General features: G+C 44.7%; 2 protein-coding genes across 4 annotated transcripts in view; both read left to right on the top strand.

Annotated features, from left to right (window-relative positions):
- The window catches only part of LOC141106796 (uncharacterized), a 36,971-nt gene extending 33,913 nt beyond the window's left edge, over positions 1–3,058 (top strand). Inside the window, exon 13 of the mRNA XM_073597724.1 lies at positions 1,650–3,058. Coding sequence (XP_073453825.1) covers positions 1,650–2,190 — 541 coding nt within the window. The 3' untranslated portion in view covers positions 2,191–3,058. The remainder of the gene's footprint in view (positions 1–1,649) is intronic.
- A 1,538-nt stretch (positions 3,059–4,596) lies between these two features.
- Positions 4,597–22,703, top strand: LOC141104776 (uncharacterized). Of its 3 annotated transcripts, none has more exons than XM_073594509.1 (7): positions 4,600–4,694; positions 14,459–14,572; positions 14,990–15,124; positions 19,228–19,434; positions 19,524–19,745; positions 19,853–19,994; positions 20,609–22,703. In XM_073594509.1, the coding sequence occupies exons 2-7, from the start codon at positions 14,477–14,479 to the stop codon at positions 22,060–22,062; spliced, it is 2,256 nt and encodes a 751-aa protein (XP_073450610.1). In that variant the 5' UTR covers positions 4,600–4,694; positions 14,459–14,476; the 3' UTR covers positions 22,063–22,703. The 3 variants fall into 3 exon arrangements, with proteins under 3 accessions (XP_073450612.1, XP_073450610.1, XP_073450611.1); XM_073594510.1 differs by having other exon boundaries at positions 4,614–4,694; positions 14,463–14,572; XM_073594511.1 differs by lacking the exons at positions 14,459–14,572; positions 14,990–15,124 and having other exon boundaries at positions 4,597–4,694.

Genomic DNA, 22,703 nt, shown 5'->3' with positions numbered 1-22,703 from the left:
AGTATCCCACTATATGCCTTCCCTATCCAAGTTCTCCAATGAAACCACAAAAACACAACCCCTAGACTGGTCATTGGAGTAACGAGAGGAAGTGTGTGTGCACCTGGCTGTGTGACTCTACCTTGTGCCTGAGTAAAAATGGGGAAGACCCAGGGAACATTCTTGCGGGGGTAGCTCTACACATAGTCCTGACTTCGGCTCTCCCCTCTACCCTCTGCTATATATACACATAATATGTATTCTCTTTTGTAACTCCCATTTCCTACCAGCTGCACATTTTATATCTGATGATGTGATTGGAGTACAGACTTTTACATGTTGATAATAATTTGATAACATCCTCCAACTTTGGAATCTTAAACAGAAAGTGATAATGAGGGAGGAGTCAATAACCCAATGATGGTGGTCTTCAGGATCAGTCCAGTCTTCATCTTGGTTGTTCTCCCCCCATCCTCACTCTCTGACCTCTGGTGGAGCTCAGCCCCGCTGTTATTCATGACTAAATCATGGACTAAATAAGAAAGTGTGTGGATTCTTGTGTTGGGAAGATGGCAGTGAGTGATAGAGGGGGTGGGGACACTCGTCCTATAATCCCCTCATCACTGTTACTCCTATAAAAGATAGTTCTCGTTGTTTCCTCACTCTCTGACTAAGGTCCATGAATAAAGAAATGAACTGGTAGGAGATCAGAGGACCCATTTACTAGTTACCTTGAGGGGGGAATTGTAAGATCCTCAGAGACAAAGCTGCCTGATGTGGGCGGAGTCCTGGTTTAGGGGAACCAATCTGCTCATGTCTAGTAATAATCTTTGTATTTCTATTTTAGTAGATGGACGGGAGATGTGGAAAACCTCAGAGGATTGTCTCACTTTGTCTCCAGACTGTAAAGTAGAAGATGAGGACATCACACAGTATAGTCCAGGAGAAAACCCGACTACCTCAAATGTCCATCCGGCACCACACAGTGTAGATGGACCATCGTATTCCTCTTATCCTGAGGAACCTCAGACTGTGCGGGACGGTGCCGGACCATCGTATTCCTCTTATCCTGAGGAACCTCAGACTGTGAGGGACGGTGCCGGACCATCGTATTCCTCTTATCCTGAGGAACCTCAGACTGTGAGGGATGGTGCCGGACCATCGTATTCCTCTTATCCCGAGGAACCTCAGACTGTGCGGGACGGTGCCGGACCATCGTATTCCTCTTATCCTGAGGAACCTCAGACTGTGAGGGACGGTGCCGGACCATCGTATTCCTCTTATCCTGAGGAACCTCAGACTGTGAGTGACGGTGCCGGATCATCGTATTCCTCTTATCCTGAGGAACCTCAGACTGTGCGGGACGGTGCCGGACCATCGTATTCCTCTTATCCTGAGGAACCTCAGACTGTGCGGGACGGTGCCGGACCATCGTATTTCTCTTATCCTGAGGAACCTCAGACTGTGAGGGACGGTGCCGGACCATCGTATTCCTCTTATCCTGAGGAACCTCAGACTGTGCGGGATGGTGCCGGACCATCGTATTCCTCTTATTATGAGGAACCTCAGACTGTGAGGGAAGGTGCCGTCCTTTCAACACATAAGAGGTTTCCCTGTCCTGAGTGCGGGAAGCGTTTCCGTTTTAAATCTCATCTTACTGTGCATAAAAGATGTCACACAAACGAGAAGCCGTATTCCTGCCCTGAGTGCGGGAAATGTTTTTCACAGAAGTCCAATCTTTACAAACATCAGAAACTTCACACGGGGGAGAAGCCATTTTCCTGTCCTGAGTGTGGGAAATGTTTTTCAAAGAATTCAAATCTTTTCAGACATCAGAGACTGCACACGGGTGAGAAGCCGTATTCCTGTTCTGAGTGTGGGAAATGTTTTGTACAAAAATCAGATCTTGTCACCCATCAGAGGTCTCACACGGGGGAGAAGCCGTATTCATGTTCTGAGTGCGGGAAATGTTTTGTAAAAAAATCGGAGCTCGTCACACATCTAAGGTTTCACATGGAGGAAAAACCGTATTCATGTCCTGAGTGCAGGAAATGTTTTGTACAAAAATCAGATCTCGTCACCCACCAGAGATTGCACACGGGGGAGAAGCCGTATTTCTGTCCTGAGTGCGGGAAATGTTTTTCAAGGATATCCAGTCTTTACACACATCAAAGATCTCACACGGGGGGAGAAGTCACTTTCCTGTCCTGAGTGAGGGAAATGTCCCTCACGGAAGTCCTGTCTTCTTGTACATCAGGGGTCCTACACAACCCTCGAGGTGTATTAGTGCCTAGCATTTTTCCAGATTTAAGTATTTTTGGGATATAAAAACACATTATAGCTACTTGACGGAGGTGAGGATCATAGAAAATAACTGGGCTAAATTAAATACGGACATCATTTTTTGTTGTCACATTCATCCAACAAATTTTTTATGACTGGACCTTTTCTTTTCTCCATCAGACATGGTTTTATACCAATAACTGAGATGATACACATGTACTTCTGAGGACAGTTGACATTGAAGAACAAACATTAATTAAAGAATCATTTTTAAACCATCTATCTGTAAGCAGGTTGAAATAGCCAGATAGGTGCTGTCCCGGCCAAGAGGGTAGGAGTTAATGCCTTTCACAGTTCCTTAGTCTTTTTGGTGGGTTCTTCTCTGGGGCTAGCCCACTGATCCTGTGTTAAAAAAGTGGTCACAATGGTCCAGAGCCAGGAGGAGCCAAGAGAAGCCGGGGGGGGGACAGAAAAGGGACCCCTGGAGAGACCGTGGCCCGTAAGGGAGAGAGATGGAGAATGATACCCATGAGGAGCAGAAGGAGGTCATCTATCACCACTGAAATGTACAGACATCTGAACTCTGGGCTTCGCCCTGAAAACAGCAACATTGGAGTATAAATCTGAAGGATCAACATGAGAGTGACTCTGAAGGACTGTATTTGCATGACCTCTACCTTTGCAGGTATGCTGGGGCAGCACACAGCCTGTAGTAGAGTTAGGGAAGAATACTGTCGGTGACTGTTGGACTCTGTAATTGTTTTTTCACTTTCATTAAGTAAAGTATTCAAACATTGTCCTTGCCTGGTCTGAAGTTACTGAAAGGGGTGTGTTGCATAACCACCATGCATAAAGTTCACCAAGTGGGTCTTAACACATTGGGGGTATGAAGATATCAGTGTAAGGTGGAGCATTGCGAAGATAGAAGTGGTTGCCAAGAGTAACGGACGTTTAATAAGTAGCCTGTTGGTAGCGTGTCCCTGTTATAGGTGGCAAGCCTCTAGCAGCAAGGGAGATGTTGGCACTCCTTCCACCAGTGGCTTGTCTCCCTGCAATACGGGAGCCGATTCGCACCACAGAGGTTCCATCCTGTAGAGAGGAAAGGAATTTTGAGAGTTAAGTTGAGTGCTTGTGTGGAGCCTGCGCAGAGTGCATGGTGGGGCCCACCCTGCTAATGTGGAAAACACTGGACAGGAGGATGTTGACAGATCTGAATAATGGGCCTGGAATTGTTGCTCTCATAAGGGACCAATAGCCGCCTACGTTCTAGGATGTGGCTGTGACAGGTTCTCTTTAATGAAACACCAGGGGTCTATTAGAACAGATGTCCACCTGTCTCCTTCCCCTCTACATGGCGACATCTGCTATACTGGGACCGGGCCTACAGGTGGGAAAGAAAAGCCTGAGAAACATGGCGGGGCTGGTGATCAATGGGAGAAGGATCCCCTTATATCATTGGTCAGTGTAGTGGTCCCTTACATTGGTGACCAATGGGAGAAGGATCCCCTTACATCATTGGTCAGTGTAGTGGTCTCTTACATTGGTGACCAATGGGAGAAGGATCTCCTTATATCAGTGGTCTGTGGGAGGAGGACATTTTTACATTATCAGTAGGAAGACTGCCCCCTTATAGATCATTGATGTCAGTTGTTACTGAGAGACAGAAACTGTTCATTGCTCAAGGAACCCCTAGAAACCTTTGGTGGAACCCTGGCTGAGAAAGGTTGAACTAGGCAGTAACATATTTTGGTGGGATGGGAGATGACTCCATCTATAAGGTGTGATATTCATGGGGTGTAGTGCTTTTCCAGTGAGTTCACTCCAGCCAGGAAATACTGTTTGAAAACTTGTTGGGCCACAGTAAACTTTAAAAAAGGAAAGCCCGGCAGAGGTTTCCATCATCACTTCAAACTCAAAGAAAAATTACACCAAGTCTCTTTCTTTCGTGGTATCGCTGCTCAGGCCTCAAGTCTAAGCCTTTGGTCTACTCCCTCAGACCATCTCCAGGCTGGAGGCATCATGCCTCTAAAGAATCTTTGAAGCCCCCAAACATCCAACCCAATCCGGGAGTTACAAAACCCAGAAAACAATGAAAATCCACTATTCTCTGTTCATAATAGATATTCTGGAGCTCCTCCTGCTGCAAATTTCAGAACCCTGTGTGCCATTTACCTCCTTTTACACAATGCTAGGACCCTGCGCACTGTCATCAAATACATACCCACACAGCGCAAGGCCGTGTTCACACAGAGAGACGTTTCTTGGGGCTGCAGTTCCTCTGAGATCCACAAGGTAGTGAGCTCATTTCTATCTAGACAGGAAGTCTCTATGGTAGACAGGAAGTGATGTCAGGGGCAACTAGGAAGTTCCGGGTGAGAGGTGAGTCAGCAGGAAGTACAGAGGAAACGTTGCTGGAAGTGGCAGCAGAGGAGGTAATAAGATCTTATTTTCTATTTACACCCAGTAATCCCCGTCATGTCCGTCCTCTTCCTCCATAGTCACTGTGACGTCTTTTATCTCCAGCGGATGATGATACACACATATAGTGTGGATACGTAGATTAACCCCTTTAGGGGTAGAACATTCCCCCACTTACGGGGCCGGAACATTTCCTTAATTTCGAAGTTCAATTCTAGTAATATGTTCCTCTAAAGTAAACCAGTGGTTCTCAACCTTTTTCCAGTCAAGGCGCCCTTGAAAAGTATTTTTCAGTCTTGAGGCACCCTTGTCGAAGGCTTGGTTCACCTTACCGTTGTCGAAGGCTTGGTTCACCTTACCGTTGTCGAAGGCTTGGTTCACCTTACCGTTGTCGAAGGCTTGGTTCACCTTACCGTTGTCGAAGGCTTGGTTCACCTTACCGTTGTCGAAGGCTTGGTTCACCTTACCGTTGTCGAAGGCTTGGTTCACCTTACCGTTGTCCAGGGCTTGGTTCACCTTACTGTTGTCCAGGGCTTGGTTCACCTTACCGTTGTCCAGGGCTTGGTTCACCTTACCGTTGTCCAGGGCTTGGTTCACCTTACCGTTGTCCAGGGCTTGGTTCACCTTACCGTTGTCCAGGGCTTGGTTCACCTTACCGTTGTCCAGGGCTTGGTTCACCTTACCGTTGTCCAGGGCTTGGTTCACCTTACCGTTGTCCTGGGTTTGGTTCACCTTACCGTTGTTCAAGGCTTGGTTCACCTTACCGTTGTCCAGGGCTTGGTTCACCTTACCGTTGTCCAGGGCTTGGTTCACCTTACCGTTGTCCAAGGCTTGGTTCACCTTACCGTTGTCCAAGGCTTGGTTCACCTTACCGTTGTCCAAGGCTTGGTTCACCTTACCGTTGTCCAAGGCTTGGTTCACCTTACCGTTGTCCAAGGCTTGGTTCACCTTACCGTTGTCCAAGGCTTGGTTCACCTTACCGTGGTCCAAGGCTTGGTTCACCTTACTGTTGTCCAAGGCTTGGTTTACTTTACTGTGTATCGCGGAAACATGCGCAACATCGCGCTCGTTCCTGACACACAGACCAATGCTCTGCTCTTTAGGGGTGCCATTCATTCTTAATGGTACCCCCCACACACATTGGCAAACATGGGGCTCTTTCGGTGCGGCGCAATTTTAACCACTTCACCCCTGGAAGATTTTACTCCCTTCCTGACCAGAGCACTTTTTGCGATTCGCCACTGCGTCGCTTTAGCTGACAATTACGCGTTCGTGCGACGTTGTACCCAAACAAAATTGACGTCCTTTTTTCCCCACAAATAGAGCTTTCTTTTGGTGCTATTTGATTGCCTCTGCGGTTTTTATTTTTTGAGCTATAAACAAAAAAAAAGGCGTCAATTTTGAAAAAAAAAAAAAAAAAAGCTATAATAAATATCCCCCAAAAATATATAAAAAAAAAACAAATTTTTTCCTCCGTTTAGACCGATACGGATTCTTCTACATATTTTTGGTAAAAAAAAAAAAAAAATCGCAATAAGCGTATATTGATTTGTTTGCGCAAAAGTTATAGCGTCTAAAAAATAGGGGATAGTTTTATGGCATTTTTATTATTATTTTTTTTTTACTAGTAATGGCGGCGATCTGCGATTTTTTTTTTTTTCTTTTTTTTTACCGTGACTGCGACATTATGGCGGACACATCGGACACTTTTGACACTATTTTGGGACCATTGTCATTTATACAGCGATCAGTGCTCCAACACATAGCCACTGATTACTGTATAAGTGACACTGGCAGGGAAGGCGTTATCACTAGGGGGCGATCAAGGGGTTAAGTGTGTCCTAGGGAGTGATTCTAACTGTGCGGGGGGGGAGGGGCTCACTACAACATGACAGAGATCACCGCTCCCGATGACAAGGGAGCAGTGGATCCCTGTCATGTTGCTAGGCAGAACAGGGAAATGCCTTGTTTGCAAAGGCATCTCCCCGATCTGCCTGTCCTCACCGCCGGCAAACATTATGTTCCCGCGACCCGCGCGCGTGCCCGGCAGGCGGCAAATTCAAAGGGATGTACAGGTACGCCCATTTGCCTGCCTGTGCCATTTTGCCGACGTACATCTGTGTGCGGCGGTTGGCAAGCGGTTAAAAAAGTATAGGGGATGGCTTTCCCTGCATTGAAACGAATGGACTGCCCTACACGTAGATATGAACCTGTTTGTATTATAATTTTTTTTTTTTTTTTTTTTTAGCTAAAGCGCGGTTTTTCTTTCTTGTTTTTGTTGGTGAGATATGAACCAAGGGCTTGTTCACTTGTCAGGTTGGAAAGGCGGTAAAACCACGTTTGAGCTGTTTTTACCACCCCAAACTGCTCCCCTTTAGCTGCAGAAGCTGCGGGGTGTCTAAACATACACATACAAACTAGGGGTGCACCCAATGGAAATTTTGGTACCGAAAATGCACTTTGCCGAAAACCGAAAATGCCATTTTTTAAAAAATATTTATTTTTTATATATAATTGTATTATATTCGACTTTTAATTAATATCATCAATTTGAATTAATATGAATTTATTGTTGGCCATTATTGGCAACTTTAGTGCAAGAAAAGCTCAAGAAAAATGCAGCCTGCAGTCTCTGATCATCTCCTGTATTATGTCTGCAGTCTCTGATCATCTCCTGTATTATGTCTGCAGTCTCTGATCATCTCCTGTATTATGTCTGCAGTCTCTAAACATCTCCTGCACTATGCCTGCAGTCTCTGACCATCTCTTGTATCGTGTCTGCTAGAGGTGCATCAAATGGAAATTGTGCTAGTGTAAAGGCTAGCCGGAGGCTAGCCTGTATTTGTGGGAGGAGGCTGAGAGGGCTACTTAAGCCTCCTCCTCTGTCAGGCCAGGGCTCGTCGTAGTTTCTGGGTTCAATAGGGGGTGGGGCCTACATGTCACTTCCGGGACGGCTACAACATGGTGGCGGTGCCTCTCTCAGTGCTTCACCGGGGAGTTCGCCCACTTTTCCGGGTGTTAGAGGGGGATGTCCAGCCAGCTGCCTGCTCATCTCTGCATACGCCGCCCGCCTCTCTCTTCAGCTGTCATCCAGGTGCCTGCCAGAGCTGTGGGGGCCGCCCGCTTCTCCCGGCGCTCATGCCGGGGGGAGCGGGGGGGAGCCCATCCATCATCCACGGCTCCATCTGGTCAGTGTGCTGCCTGCCCACTGGCTTCTCCCGGCTCCCATGCGGAGGGGGGCATCCATCCATCTGGGCACAATCCCGCATAGTCGGGGGGGGGGTACCGCCCACTTCTTCCTTTCATCCCTCTGTTCCTGACAGCGCCGGGGGGTCGCCCACCCACTTCTCCCGGCACTCACACCGCGGGGGAGGGGGGGGGTTGTGCCGTCTGTCCAGTCATCCATCCTCCAACCACCCACTTTCCCCACAGCGCCATCTGTCCGGGGTGCTGCCCGCCCACTTCTCCCGGCTCTCATGCCGGGGGGAGGGGCGCGTCCGTCCATACGTCCATTCTCCACCCACCCACTTGCCACTCGCCCGCCAGTTCACCTCCCTGGTACATCGTGGAGGGGACGCCCGCACGTCTCCCAGTTCTCATGGCCGGGGGTGGCGCTCACCCGACCGCTCACCTCCCGGTATTCACGTGGGGCATCATGTGGGGGGGATCCCCGCACGCCTCCCGGGCATCCACCGCTTCAGTCACAAGTGTTCATATCATGGCATTTCGGCCCCAGGATTTCTGTTATAGCGTTTCGGCACAGGTTTTCTGTCATAGCGTTTCTGTTTAGGCGTTTAGTCTCAGCCCTTGTTTTTCTGTCATAGCATTTCCTGCTTCAGCATTTCTGTTGTTGCGTTTTGCCCCAGCATTTTTTGTCATGGCGTTCGGCCCTATTATTTCTGTCATGGTGTTTCTGCCCCAGCAGTTCTGTCGTATCGTTCAGCATTTCTGGCGTAGCGTTCAACATTTCTGGCGTAGCATTCAGCATTTCTGGAGTAGCGTTCAGCATTTCTGGCATAGCGTTCAGCATTTCTGTCTTAAACGTTCTGCCCAGCATTTCTGTCATAGCGTTCAGCATTTCTGGTGTAGTGTTCAGCATGTCTGGCCTAGCGTGCAGCATTTCTAGGGTAGCGTTCAACATTTCTGGCGTAGCGTTCAGCATTTCTGTCTTAAACGTTCTGCCCAGCATTTCTGTCGTAGCGTTCAGCATTTCTGTCGTAGCGTTTTGCCCAGCATTTCTGTCATAGCGTTTAGCATTTCTGTTGTAGCGGTCTGCCCAGCATTGCTGTCATAAGCGTTCTGCATTTCTGTGATAGCGTTCTACCCAGCATTTCTGTCATAGCATTCAGCATTTCTGGCGTAGCGTGCAGCATTTCTAGGGTAGCGTTCAGCATTTCTGGCATAGCGTTCAGCATTTCTGTCTTAAACGTTCTGCCCAGCATTTCTGTCATAGCGTTCAGCACTTCTGTCGTAGCATTCAGCATTTCTGTCATAGCGTTTTGCCCAGCATTTCTGTCATAGCGTTTAGCATTTCTGTTGTAGTGGTCTGCCCAGCATTGCTGTCATAAGCGTTCTGCATTTCTGTGATAGCGTTCTACCCAGCATTTCTGTCATAGCATTCAGCATTTCTGTCATAGCGTTCTACCCAGCATTTCTGTCATAGCGTTCAGCATTTCTGGAGTAGCGTTCAGCATTTCTGGAGTAGCGTTCAGCATTTCTGGCATAGCGTTCAGCATTTCTGGCATAGTGTTCAGCATTTCTGGCCTAGCGTGCAGCATTTCTAGGGTAGCGTTCAGCATTTCTGTCTTAAACGTTCTGCCCAGCATTTCTGTCATAGCGTTCAGCATTTCTGTCGTAGCGTTCAGCATTTCTGTCGTAGCGTTCAGCATTTCTGTCGCAGCGTTCAGCATTTCTGTCATAGCGTTTTGCCCATCATTTCTGTCATAGCGTTTAGCATTTCTGTTGTAGCGGTCTGCCCAGCTTTGCTGTCATAAGCGTTCTGCATTTCTGTGATAGCGTTCTACCCAGCATTTCTGTCATAGCATTCAGCATTTCTGTCATAGCGTTCAGCATACTGTCATAGCGTTCAGAATTTCTGTTATGGCGTTCAGCATTCTGTCATAGCGTTCAACATTTCTGGCTTAACGTTCTGCTCAGCATTTCTGTCATAGCGTTCAGCATTTCTCTCTTAGAGTTCTGCCCTAGCATTGCTGTCATAAGCGTTCAGCATTTCCTTCGCTGTGTTCTGCCCTAGCATTTCCGTCTCAGCGTTCTGCCCTAGCATTTCCGTCTCAGCGTTCTGCCCTAGTATTTCCGTCTCAGCGTTCTGCCCTAGCTTTTCCGTCATAGCATTCTGCCCCGGCATTTCTGTCTCGGCGCACAGTCTCGGCATTTCTGTCATAGCGGTTCTGTCCCAGGGTTCTGTCATAGCGTTCTTCCCCACGATTTCTGTAATAGCGTTTCTGGCTCAGGATTTCTGTCATGGCATCTCTGCCCCAAGATTTCTGTCATGGCGTTTTTTCTTTATTCGGTCATGGCGTTTTTCTGTCATAGTGTTCTGCCCCAGCATTTCTGGCTCAGCGTTCAGGCTCAGTTTTTTCTGTCTCAGCATTTCCGTCATAGCGTTTCTGCCCCAGGATTCTGTCTTTGCATTTCTGCCATCAGTATTTCAGTCTCAGCATTTCGGTCATGGCATTTCTGCCTCAGCGTTTCTGGCCCAGGATTTCTGTCATCGTGTTTCTGCCTCTGCGTTCTGTCAGAGCGTTTGCTACCCCAGCATTTTCTGTTATGGCATTTCTGCCCCAGGGTTTCTGTCATTACATTTCTGCCCCAGGGTTTCTGTCATTACATTTCTGCCCCAGGGTTTCTGTCATTACATTTCTGCCCCAGGGTTTCTGTCATTACATTTCTGCCCCAGGTTTTTCTGTCATCAAGTTTCTGTCTTAGCATTTAGTTCAGCATTTCTGTCATAGCATTTCTGTCATAGCATTTTCTGTCATAGCGTTGTTGTCCTTGTGTTTCTGCCCCAAGATTTCTGTCACAACGTTTCTGCTTCAGTGTTCAGCCTCAGTATTTCTCAGAGGGGCATTGTTGTTCAGTCACGGCATACTCTGGTAGCTGTTTTATCTTCGTTGTTTGTCATGTCTTATCGTTGTTTGTTCATGTTTGTACCTGCGTCAGGTAGCTAGGGCTCACATGTCAGGATCTGTCACGTCTACAGATCCATACGGGCTGAGGTTTCATTTGTTAATGATTGTTGATCACAATCTTCTCGCCCGTATAACATACGTCATACGATGCACGTTCATTTACCACACCTGTACGATTACCCACCACGGTCTGTGGGTACACCAGCCCTGAGTTTTCAGTTAATTACCTGTCTCTGCGCGGCAGGTTACTCGGGCTCACTCACTACTTACACGAGGGTGGGGGGGGGGTCCATCATCAGGTTCATTCACGCACAGTGGTCTTGACATTTCTTCTTATGTTCTCGTAGGCACAGAGGGGCATTGTTGATCTCATGTCTTGTTGTCTGTCATTTCTCTTGTTCGTGTTCTCAGGTTGGGCTGTATTGGCATTCGTCATCCCCTTGTTGGTCCTTAAGTGGTAGGTTTGGGCAAATGTCGTCATGATTCTGGATTCCACTCTCGGCTCGGATCTCTTGGCTAGGATGTGGCCTGGAAGACTGCTCAGGGACGTCAGTCCAGTCATCTTTTCCGTTTCTCAGCCGGTTCCAGGTAGGGGGGTTTCAGTCACTTTGGGTATGACTGTTTTCATGCCATGGGACTTATATCCCTGGGGTGGAGTCTGGCCCTCCTTCCTCGGTTCAGGTGTCAGACTCGGTTGCCAGGTCACAGACTGAAGCATGACCCGATCGCATCAGGTGGGACCAGTATTCTGTGTCTGGCATGGTTTCTCCATGATGTCAATATTTATTGCCATAGTGCATGGGCCTCATCCACCTACTCCATCACATCCTTCAGATATTTAGCATTTTGAACTCCTACCAGTTGTCCTTTGGCATTTACCCTCGCACTTCCCCATACCAGTATGGCTAGGCCAGGGCTTGGGAGGGGTTTCACTGAGCACTTCACTGGTGTCCACTTGAAGTTTCGATCGTCTCTCGGCCATTCATTTTGCAGGTGCTCCTCAGGACAGCCATTGCTCCCCTTCCCCCACGCATCCTCATTCACAAGCAGTTCATTCTCATGTCTGGGTTGTCTCGGACTTCAGGCTCTGTCCAATCGTTCACGGGACGTTTAGTTGGGTTCTGGGTAGCTTCGCAGGTTCTGTAGGGGGTTCTGTCTCATCACCAAGTCAGGAGTCGGGGGGGGTTCTCCGGTCATAGTGGACACTTTTCGGATATATACTGTTGCCATTCGGGCGCACGCTACTCCTCTTGATGGATTGTTACCTTCCCTTCTTCACCGAAATTTGTGTCTTTTTGCCCTCTTTTCAGGCATACTGACCAGTGAGGCCAAGGCACACCTCAGGCCTTGGTGCTTAGGAGTATCACTTTCTCACTCGAAGACTCTGACTACAAGTGTAAAGGCTAGCCGGAGGCTAGCCTGTATTTGTGGGAGGAGGCTGAGAGGGCTACTTAAGCCTCCTCCTCTGTCAGGCCAGGGCTCGTCGGAGTTTCTGGGTTCCCACCCACCCGTTTCCCCCAATCTTCATACATACTCATATTACTTTTTCTTATATTCAGGGTATGCCCTCTTTTCAGGCATACTGACCAGTCAGGCCAAGGCACACCTCAGGCCTTGGTGCTTAGGAGTATCACTTTCTCACTCGAAGACTCTGACTACAAATACTATTAGCAGTGTGTTTAAGTTTAAGTAAGAGATTGCAGACATGATAAAAGAGATGGTCAGAGACTGCGGATATGATACAGGAGATGGTCAGAGACTGCAGACATGATACAGGAGATGGTCAGAGACTGCAGACATAATACAGGAGATGATCAGAGACTGCAGACATGATACAGGAGATGGTCAGAGACTGCAGACATGATACAGGAGATGGTCAGAGACTGCAGACATGATACAGGAGATGGTCAGAGACTGCAGACATGATACAGGAGATGGTCAGAGACTGCAGGCTGCATTTTTCTTGAGCTTTTCTTGCACTAAAGTTGTCAATAATGGCCAACAATAAATTCATATTAACTTAAATTGATGATATTAATTAAAAAATCGAATATAGTACAATTGGAAAAAAAATATATAAATATTTTTTAAAAATCGTAATTTGCGGTTTCGGCTAAGTGCATCCTGCATTTTCGAGTTTTGGCACCAAAATTTCCATTCGGTGCACCCCCAGAAATGTAATTTGGGTCCAGTGTTGCATGACCGTGCAATTGTCCTTCAAAGTGTGACAGCGCTAAAAGCTGAATATTGGCCTGGGCGGGAAGGGGGTAAAAGTGCCCGGTAGGGAGTGGTTAAGAACTCTGATGGGGTTCTCGGATGGGAGAGCTCTGAGGGAATAGGAAGCTGAACATCTGGGGGGGGACTCTGAGGGAGAGGGGGTCTCTGGGTCTGTGATGGTCCTCCCTCCCCATCTGCCCTTATTTTTTGGGCTTTCACCTTCTCACCATATCACTCCCCAGGTGATATGTTCTAGGATACCAAGAATGAAGAAGAGTGATCCTTAACCCCTTGGAGATCACTAGTTGGTAGAGGTGGTCTCTTTGTGCAGAAAACCAACAGAGAATTTGTTGGTCCAAGAAGGTCCTGAGTCCTCACAATTGTAGCAATCACTAAACAGTCCAGACTAAGTGTGTTCCTATGAGGGGAAGTAGTTCCTAAATCTTCAATACACCTACTATTACCCTCCTCACATCCACATCCTATTATTGTGTAACCAACATGCACTATTGAGAACCCTGTGTGTCATTTACCTCCTTTTGTAAAGTAGAAGCCCAGCACCGACCCTACAGATATACAGTACATACACACACAACACAACGGCGTGTTCACACTAATGCCCCGTACACACGGTCGGACTTTGTTCGGACATTCCGACAACAAAATCCTAGGATTTTTTCCGACGGTTGTTGGCTCAAACTTGTCTTGCATACACACGGTCACACAAAGTTGTCGGAAAATCCGATCGTTCTAAACGCGGTGACGTAAAACAAGTACGTTGGGACTATAAACGGGGCAGTGGCCAATAGCTTTCATCTCTTTATTTATTCTGAGCATGCGTGGCACTTTGTCCGTCGGATTTGTGTACACACGATCGGAATTTCCGACAACGGATTTGTCGGAAAATTTTATAGCCTGCTCTCAAACTTTGTGTGTCGGAAAATCCAATGGAAAATGTGTGATGGAGCCTACACACGGTCAGAATTTCCAACAACAAGGTCCTATCACACATTTTCCGTCGGAAAATCCGACCGTGTGTACGGGGCATAAGAGATGTTTTTAGGGCTGCAGTTACTCTGAGCTCCACAAGGTGGTAATCTCCATTCTGCCCAGACAAGAAGTCTCTATGGAAGACAGGAAGTGATGTCAGGTACAGCCAGGAAGTGATGTCAGGTACAGCCAGGAAGTGATGTAAGGGTCAGACAGGAAGTGATGTCAGGTACAGCCAGGAAGTGATGTAAGGGTCAGACAGGAAGTGATGTCAGGTAAAGACAGGACATTCCATGCGCTACAAAGTAAAGAGGTGACATTGCTGGACCTGGCAGCAGAGGAGGTAAAATTATATTATTTTTTATTTACAAGAAACTCCAAATAATTCTTACTTTAATTTGCCAAAATGATCTCTCTATAAGAAAGCCTGAATAGATAAAATGATGACACGAATGAGGATGGAGGAGGACCGGAGTCACATGACCGAGAAGATACTAAACCTCACCCTGGAGATCATCTACCTGCTGACTGGAGAGGTGAGGAGGATTCTGGGAGGTCACATGACATCACTCTTATCTCTATTAATAAAACACAGACCTGACCAGAGAGGTGAGGAGGATTCTGGGAGGTCACATGACATCACTCTTATCTCTATTAATAAAACAGACCTGACCGGAGAGGTGAGGAGGATTCTGGGAGGTCACATGACATCACTCTTATCTCTATTAATAAAACACAGACCTGACCGGAGAGGTGAGGAGGATTCTGGGAGGTCACATGACATCACTCTTATCTCTATTAATAAAACACAGACCTGACCGGAGAGGTGAGGAGGATTCTGGGAGGTCACATGACATCACTCTCATCTCTATTAATAAAACACAGACCTGACCGGAGAGGTGAGGTGGATTCTGGGATTCTAACATGATATTCCTATTGGTTCTCCAATACAGAGATTTCCTCTTGTGAAGTCAGGTGATCATATGACCATCACAGTGCCTCCATGTGACTCCCTAAAACCTGAGAGACACAACATGGAGAAGATCCTAAGAGTCACTGAGGAGATGATGGAGCTGCTGACAGGAGAGGTGAGCGGTGCCGGGAATTCTGGGACATTATCCAGTAAAATACAGGGGTGGTGTCTAGAGGGTGACTGTACTATACATGTCTACTTCTGTAATGTAGGCGTATGTAGAAGGACACAAGGATCTCTACAAGGACGTCATGATGGATAATCAGCCGCCCCTCACATCACCGGGTAAGAGGAGACTTTATTGTAAAGGAGAGAGCAGTACGGAGGCTCCACCTAGATCCCCCATCATCTGATAAACACATAGAAACAATGTATTCAGCCAGTGTGTGTTCCCTACAGCCTGACTACAGTAGGTGCTCATGTGGTACACAGATTAGTCCTGTCAATGTAAGAAGGTTCTCCTAACGACAACTCGTTATGTGTATAAAAGACACCTGTCCACAGAATCTCTTTCTTCCATTCAAACCTCACCATCATGGGCAAGACCAAAGAACTGTCAAAGGACGTCAGGGACAAGATTGAAGACCTGCACAAGGCTGGAATGGGCTACAAGACCATCAGCAAGAAGCTTGGTGAGTAGAAGACAACTGTTGGATTGATTATTCGCAAATGGAAAAAATACAAAATAACCATTAATCGCCCCTCGGTCTGGAGCTCCATGCATGATTTGGCCTCATGGGGTAAGGATGATCTTGAGAAAAGTGAGGGATCAGCCCAGAACTACACAGGAGGAGCTTGTGAATGATCTCAAGGCAGTTGGGACCACAGTCACCAAACAAACCATTGGTAACACAATACGCCGCCATGAATTGAAATCCTGCAACTCCCGCAAGGTTCCCCTTCTCAAGAAGACACGTGTACAGGCCCGTCTGACATTTGCCAATGAACATCTAAATGATTCAGAGAAGGATTGGGAGAAAGTGCTGTGGTCAGATGAGACCAAAATTTAGCTCTTTGGCATTAACTCAACTCGCCGTGTTTGGAGGAAGAAAAATGCTGACTATGACCCTAAGGACACCATCCCTACAGTCAAGCACAGAGGTGGAAACATGATCTTTGGGGCTGTTTCTCTGCTAATGGTACAGACCAACTTTGCCACATTGAGGGGCCAATGGACGGGGGCCTTGTATTGTAAAATCTTGGATGAGAACCTTCTTCCCTCAGCCAGAACACTGAAGATGGGTCGTGGATGGGTCTTCCAACATGACAATGACCCAAAACATACCATCAAGGCAACAAAGTAGTAGCTCAAGAAGAAGCACACTGAGGTCAGGGATTGGCCTAGCCAGTCTCCAGACCTTAATCCTATAGAAAATGTATGGAGGGAGCTGAAACTTCGAGTGGCCAAGCGACAGCCAAGAAACCTTAAGGATTTAGAGAAGATCTGTATAGAAGAGTGGACCAAAATCCCTCCTGAGATGTGTGAAAACCTGGTCACCAACCACAAGAAAACGTCTGACCTCTGTGCTGCCAACAAGGGTTTCTCCACCAACTACTAAGTCATGTTTTGCTTGGGAATGACTTAGCTCCCCCCCCCCAAATCCCACCTTTTACTTACCTGCGCCCCGATCTGATCCAGCGCTGTCTCTCTCATTGGACAGATTGATAGCAGCAGGGGCCATTGACTCCCACTGCTGTCAGTCAGTTTGTTATTTTAATTAAAACAAAAAACACAAACCTTTACAACCCCTTTAATTTGCCGGGATGGCATACATTGACACCCTCCCGTGATGGCTTTGCCCGCGGTGCCCCCTGCAGTGCGTGGGTGGTTGCGCTCTGTGATCACTGAGTCCTAAGGCCCCATTCACACCTCAGCATTTTGTAGCTTGAAGCTCCAAAACGCTGAAGGGGAAAAAAAAAAGTCAATGATTCTCTATGGAGACGGTTCTTATCTCCACTCCTCCGTGTCGTCTGAAGCTCAAACGAGTTCTGGAGCTTTCTTTTTGTTGCTCGAATCGGGCAGATTTGGGCGTTTTGTATTCTCATAGAAATTATTATTATTATTATTATTATTATTCAGGATTTATATAGCGCCAACAGTTTACGCAGTGCTTAAAATAAATAGAAGCACGCTTTTTGTGCGTATTCGCGCATTTTGTCGCGCGTTTTTTTGCACGATTTTCTGCTCAAATGGAAAAAATAAAATAGTAATAATATATGAATAAATAAATGTCAAATAATACACAAATAACTAAAAATCATCATAAATAAGTAAAATAAATGAATAATATGAAATAATACATTCATAAATAATAATTAACCTCTAACCTTAAAAAATATTAAATTTATTATTATTATTATTATTATTAATAAAAATAAAATAACAACAAACTTGAACAAAAAAATACATTATTAATAATAATAATAATTCAGTATTAATTATTTTTTTTTATTTATGATTTTTATTTGTGTATTCATTTTACATTTATTTATTAATTTATTATTATTCGTTTAATAATAATAATAATAATAATAATAATAATAATAATGATTATTTTTGTGTTAGGGTGTTTAGTTATTTATTATTATTATTTTTTATTTTTTTTAAGGGGTAAGGTTTAAAGTTAAGGGTTAATTATTTATTAATTGTTACTTAGTATTAATTTATTGAATTTATTTATTTTTTATTTAGGAGTTTTATTTATTTGTGTATTCATTATACATTTATTTAATCATTTATTATTATTTGTATAATAATAATAATAATTATTATTATTATTTTTGTGTTAGGGTGTTTAGTTATTTATTATTATTTTATTTTTTTAAGGGGTAAGGGTTAAAGTTAAGGGTTAATTATTTATTTATTGTTACTTAGTATTAATTTATTGAATTTATTTATTTTTTATTTATTTGTGTATTCATTTTACATTTATTTATTCATTTATTATTATACATATAATAATAATAATGAATAAAATAAAATAAACAATAAATAAAAAAACAATAAATAACCCCAACTCCTAAGGTTTAAAGTTAAGGGTTAATTATTTATTAATTGTTACTTAGTATTAATTTATTGAATTTATTTATTTTTTATTTAGGAGTTTTATTTATTTGTGTATTCATTATACATTTATTTAATCATTTATTATTATTTGTATAATAATAATAATAATAATAATAATAATTATTATTATTATTTTTGTGTTAGGGTGTTTAGTTATTTATTATTATTTAGTTTTTTTAAGGGGTAAGGGTTAAAGTAAAGGGTTAATTATTTATTTATTGTTACTTAGTATTAATTTATTGAACTTATTTATTTTTATTTATTTGTGTATTCATTTTACATTTATTTATTCATTTATTATTATACGTATAATAATAATAATAATAATTAATAAAATAAAATAAACAATAAATAAAAAAATAATAGATAACCCCAACTCTTAACCCTACCGCTAACCTATACTGAACTCCAACCCCTTACTTTAACGAAAAAAAATTATAATAAATGAATAATAATAAAAAACAGAAATAAAAGCTAATGGAAAAGCTAAAAAAAACAAAATACATAGCAACAAATGATGCAACAGATAATAGTTTTCTCTATTGGCTAATAAAAAAAAAAAAAAACGCTGAAGCCCAAAAACGCTGCATACAAATGCGCAAAAACGGCCAAAAAAAAAAGGCAAGACTGATTATCAGTGCAGTCCCTACAGTGCCGCCAGTTAGTGCCTCCTCATTAGTGTCATCTATCAGTGCCCATCAGTGAAGGAGAAAAATTACCTGTTTGCAAAATTTTATAACAAAATATGAAAAATTATTTTTTTATTAATTTATTTTTTTTTTAAATTTTTGTTCTTTTTTTTGTTTGTTTAGCAAAAAATTAAAACCAGGCAAAATAAATACCACCAAAAGAAAGCTCTATTTGTGTGAAAAAATTGATAAAACTGTAATTTTGGGTACAGTGTTGTATGACCGCGCAATTGTCATTCAAAGTGTGACGGCGCTGAAAGCTGAAAACTGACCTGGGCAGGAAGGGGGTGAAAGTGCCCGGTAGGCAAGGGGTTAAAATACACCTATGTTTAAAAACGATAGACCCTTCGCTTCTTCGTAAGTGGGCAAACTTTCAAAATCTGCAGGGGATCGAATCACTATTTCCCCCCACTGTATGCACAATCATGTTTCTTACAATGAATCTCCTTATTTTATATTTAGAGTGGAGCCCTCGAGGAATATAACATCTCTGTTAAAGAAGAGTATAAAGAGGAGGATGAGTCCTACGGTGTGATGAAGGAGTTCTCAGGACATATGGATGTCACATTGGAGCCACCCAGTTACAGGAACCCACCAGAGAGATGTCCCCGTCCTCTGTATTCCCGGGATTCCACACAGGAAGGTCACACCATCCCTCACCATCATCAGGTAGATGAGGAACAATCACTGATAGTATCATTAGGATCTGTACATTATCTGCATTGTTACCATTGATGTCATTTTTATTATATATTCAGAGTGGAAACCTGAGAGATTCTAAAGTTGAGGTTAAAGAAGAGGTAAAAGAGAAGGATGATGAGGATTGGATGATGAAGCAGCTTTCTGAAGGACACAAGGATTTCTACAAGAACATCAAGATGGAGCCTTCAAGTAACAGGAACCCACCAGAGAGATGTCCCCGTCCTCTGTATTCCCGGGATTCCACACAGGAAGGTCACACCATCCCTCACCATCATCAGGTAGGTGGATGGAGCATCTAGGACATGGACTCATGGAGATGATGTGTGGATTTATTATGTGAGGTTATATTTTACAGATGATATTTTCTCTAATTTTCTTGGTTCAGGATGAAGATCTGATGGATATAAAAGTTGAGGTTAAATCAGAAGAAGAAGAGACGTATGTGAAGGATGATCAGCAGTCTATGGAGGAGGATGGAATAACGGGGACATTTATAGAGGAGGACACTCCTACAGAGATCAGCACAGGTGGGTCATTAACACTAAATACATTCCTCCACCCATACTGCTCACTGATTGGTCCAGAATAGGGCGGGGACTGGGTGATATCAGCCTGTGGTCACTTTCCTGAGCTGTGTTCCCCGTCCTGTATTCCTGTATTTCTCTCGGATAATCTTCCTTCTCTAAGCTGCAGACACAATTTATGTATCTAGACTGGATTTATGGAGATTCTGGGGTTTAGCAGGAAGCAGAATGTTAATTCTCTTTATAAATGTGCTCGGCCTGGGCACCTTGGGCATGTACCTTGAGTCTTCTGCCCCATGTTCGGGTCTAGTAGGATCTCTGACAAAACACTTCTCCCGGGGTTACTTGCTCTGTTATCTGCTGGCTGTGCCGGGTGGAGGGATATGTCTGTATAGTCTCAGACCCAAGTCACTGAGTGCAGTCTCAGGAGATGGGAGGCAGCGGTGTGGGACCTCTGCAACTTGTCTCAGTTAAGTAAATATTTAGCCACCACTGATTTCTAAGCACCAGTAATATAAGTCCTGACTCTTTAAATAGATAATTTATATTGTACATTACATACTCCTGACCCCTGCACTATATCCTCATCACTGTCACTCTTTGTATCTCTATTTTAGTAGATGGACGGGAGATGAGGAAAACCTCAGAGGATTGTCTCACTTTGTCTCCAGACTGTAAAGTAGAAGATGAGGACATCACACAGTATAGTCCAGGAGAAAACCCGACTACCTCAAATGTCCATCCGGCACCACACAGTGTAGATCGACCATCGTATTCCTCTTATCCTGAGGAACCTCAGACTGTGCGGGACGGTGCCGGACCATCGTATTCCTCTTATCCTGAGGAACCTCAGACTGTGCGGGACGGTGCCGGACCATCGTATTCCTCTTATCCTGAGGAACCTCAGACTGTGCGGGACGGTGCCGGACCATCGTATTCCTCTTATCCTGAGGAACCTCAGACTGTGCGGGACGGTGCCGGACCATCGTATTCCTCTTATCCTGAGGAACCTCAGACTGTGCGGGACGGTGCCGGACCATCGTATTCCTCCTATCCTGAGGAACCTCAGACTGTGAGGGACGGTGCCGGACCATCGTATTCCTCTTATCCTGAGGAACCTCAGACTGTGAGGGACGGTGCCGGACCATCGTATTCTTCTTATCCTGGGGAACCTCAGACTGTGAGGGACGGTGCCGGACCATCGTATTCCTCTTATCCTGAGGAACCTCAGACTGTGAGGGACGGTGCCGGACCATCGTATTCCTCTTATCCTGAGGAACCTCAGACTGTGAGGGACGGTGCCATCCTTCCAACAGATAAGAGGTTTCCCTGTACTGAGTGCGGGAAGAGGTTCCATTTCAAATCCAATCTTAATATGCATAAAAGATCTCACATGGGCCAGAAGCTGTTCTCGTGTGCTGAGTGCGGGAATTTTTTTATACGTAAAGCAGATTTTACTAAACATCAGAAGTCTCACACGGGGGAGAAGCCACATTCCTGTTCTGAGTGCGGGAAATGTTTTTCACAGAAGTCCAATCTTTACAAACATCGGACACTCCACAAGGAGGAAAAGCCGTATACCTGTTCTGAGTGCGGGCAATGTTATGTAGAAAAATCTGATCTTGTCACACATCAGAGATCTCACACGGAGGAAAAACTGCATGCATGTCCTGAGTGCGGGAAATGTTTTTTACAAGCAGCAGAACTTGTCACACATCAAAGGTCTCATATGGGGGAGAAGCCGTATTCCTGTGCTGAGTGCGGGAAATGTTTTTCATACAAGTGTAGTCTTTACAGGCATCAGAGATTGCACACAGGGGAGAAGCCGTATCCCTGTACTGACTGCGGGAAATATTTTGTACAAAAATCGGATCTTCTCACACATCAGATGTCTCACACGGGGGAGAAGCCACATTTATGTTCTGAGTGCGGGAAATGTTTTGTGAGAAAATCAGAGCTTGCCAGTCATCAAAGGTCTCACACGGGGGAAAAGCCGTATTCCTGTCCTGAGTGCGGGAAATGTTTTTCAAGGACATCCAACCTTTATAGACATCAAAGATCTCACAAGTGAAAAAAGCTACTTCCCTGTCCTGAGTTAGGGAATTGTTCCTGACTAAAGTCCAGTCTTCCTCTACATCAGGGGGTCCCACACAACCCTCGAGGTGTATTAGTGAGTGTGGGAAATGTCTTGTATATGAATGTTGCTGGACATGTGGGGAAGAAGCACACCCTGATATACACCTCAGATATACTCCATGGCTGATCTTCATCATGTAAGAAACAGTTGATAAGGAGATCAGAGATCACCAAAGACATGGATGAAGTGTTGTACTGTGTTGGCCATTGATAGCAGGAGAAAAATAAAAATGGAGTCATTACCTCTCATTGGCTGAGTACCGGGGCCCGTAAGGGAGAGAGAGACAGAGAAATATACCCATGGGGAGAAGAAGGAGCTCATCTATCACCAGTGAAATGCAAAGACCTCTGAAGCCGGGGTTCGCCCTGAACACACCAACACTGGAGTATGCCTCTGAAGGATTTACTTCGACATGAGACTCTGAAGGACTGTATTTTTATGGACTCTACTTTTGAGGGTATGCTGGGGCAGCCTGTAATTAGAGTTGGGGAAGTAGGGAAGAATTACGTTGGTGACTGCTGGATTCTGTAAATGTTTTTTTTCACTTTTATTAAGTAAAGTATTGAAACATTGTC

This window comes from Aquarana catesbeiana, linkage group LG08 (assembly GCF_042186555.1).
Source record: "Aquarana catesbeiana isolate 2022-GZ linkage group LG08, ASM4218655v1, whole genome shotgun sequence".
In the NCBI taxonomy this organism is placed as follows: Eukaryota; Metazoa; Chordata; class Amphibia; order Anura; family Ranidae; genus Aquarana; species Aquarana catesbeiana.
The sequence above is the reverse complement of the archived record's forward strand: the minus strand, read 5'-3'. Positions and strand labels throughout refer to the sequence as shown.

What these genes read in the sequence shown, in the direction of transcription:
- LOC141104776 (XM_073594509.1), top strand. Translation starts at nt 14,477, where the DNA reads ATGATGACACGAATGAGGATGGAGGAGGACCGGAGTCACATGACCGAG. An exon ending in TGGAGCTGCTGACAGGAGAG is followed by an intron (nt 15,125 to 19,227) that starts GTGAGCGGTGCC and finishes TTTTATATTTAG; the next exon opens with AGTGGAGCCCTCGAGGAATA. An exon ending in TCCTACAGAGATCAGCACAG is followed by an intron (nt 19,995 to 20,608) that starts GTGGGTCATTAA and finishes TCTCTATTTTAG; the next exon opens with TAGATGGACGGGAGATGAGG.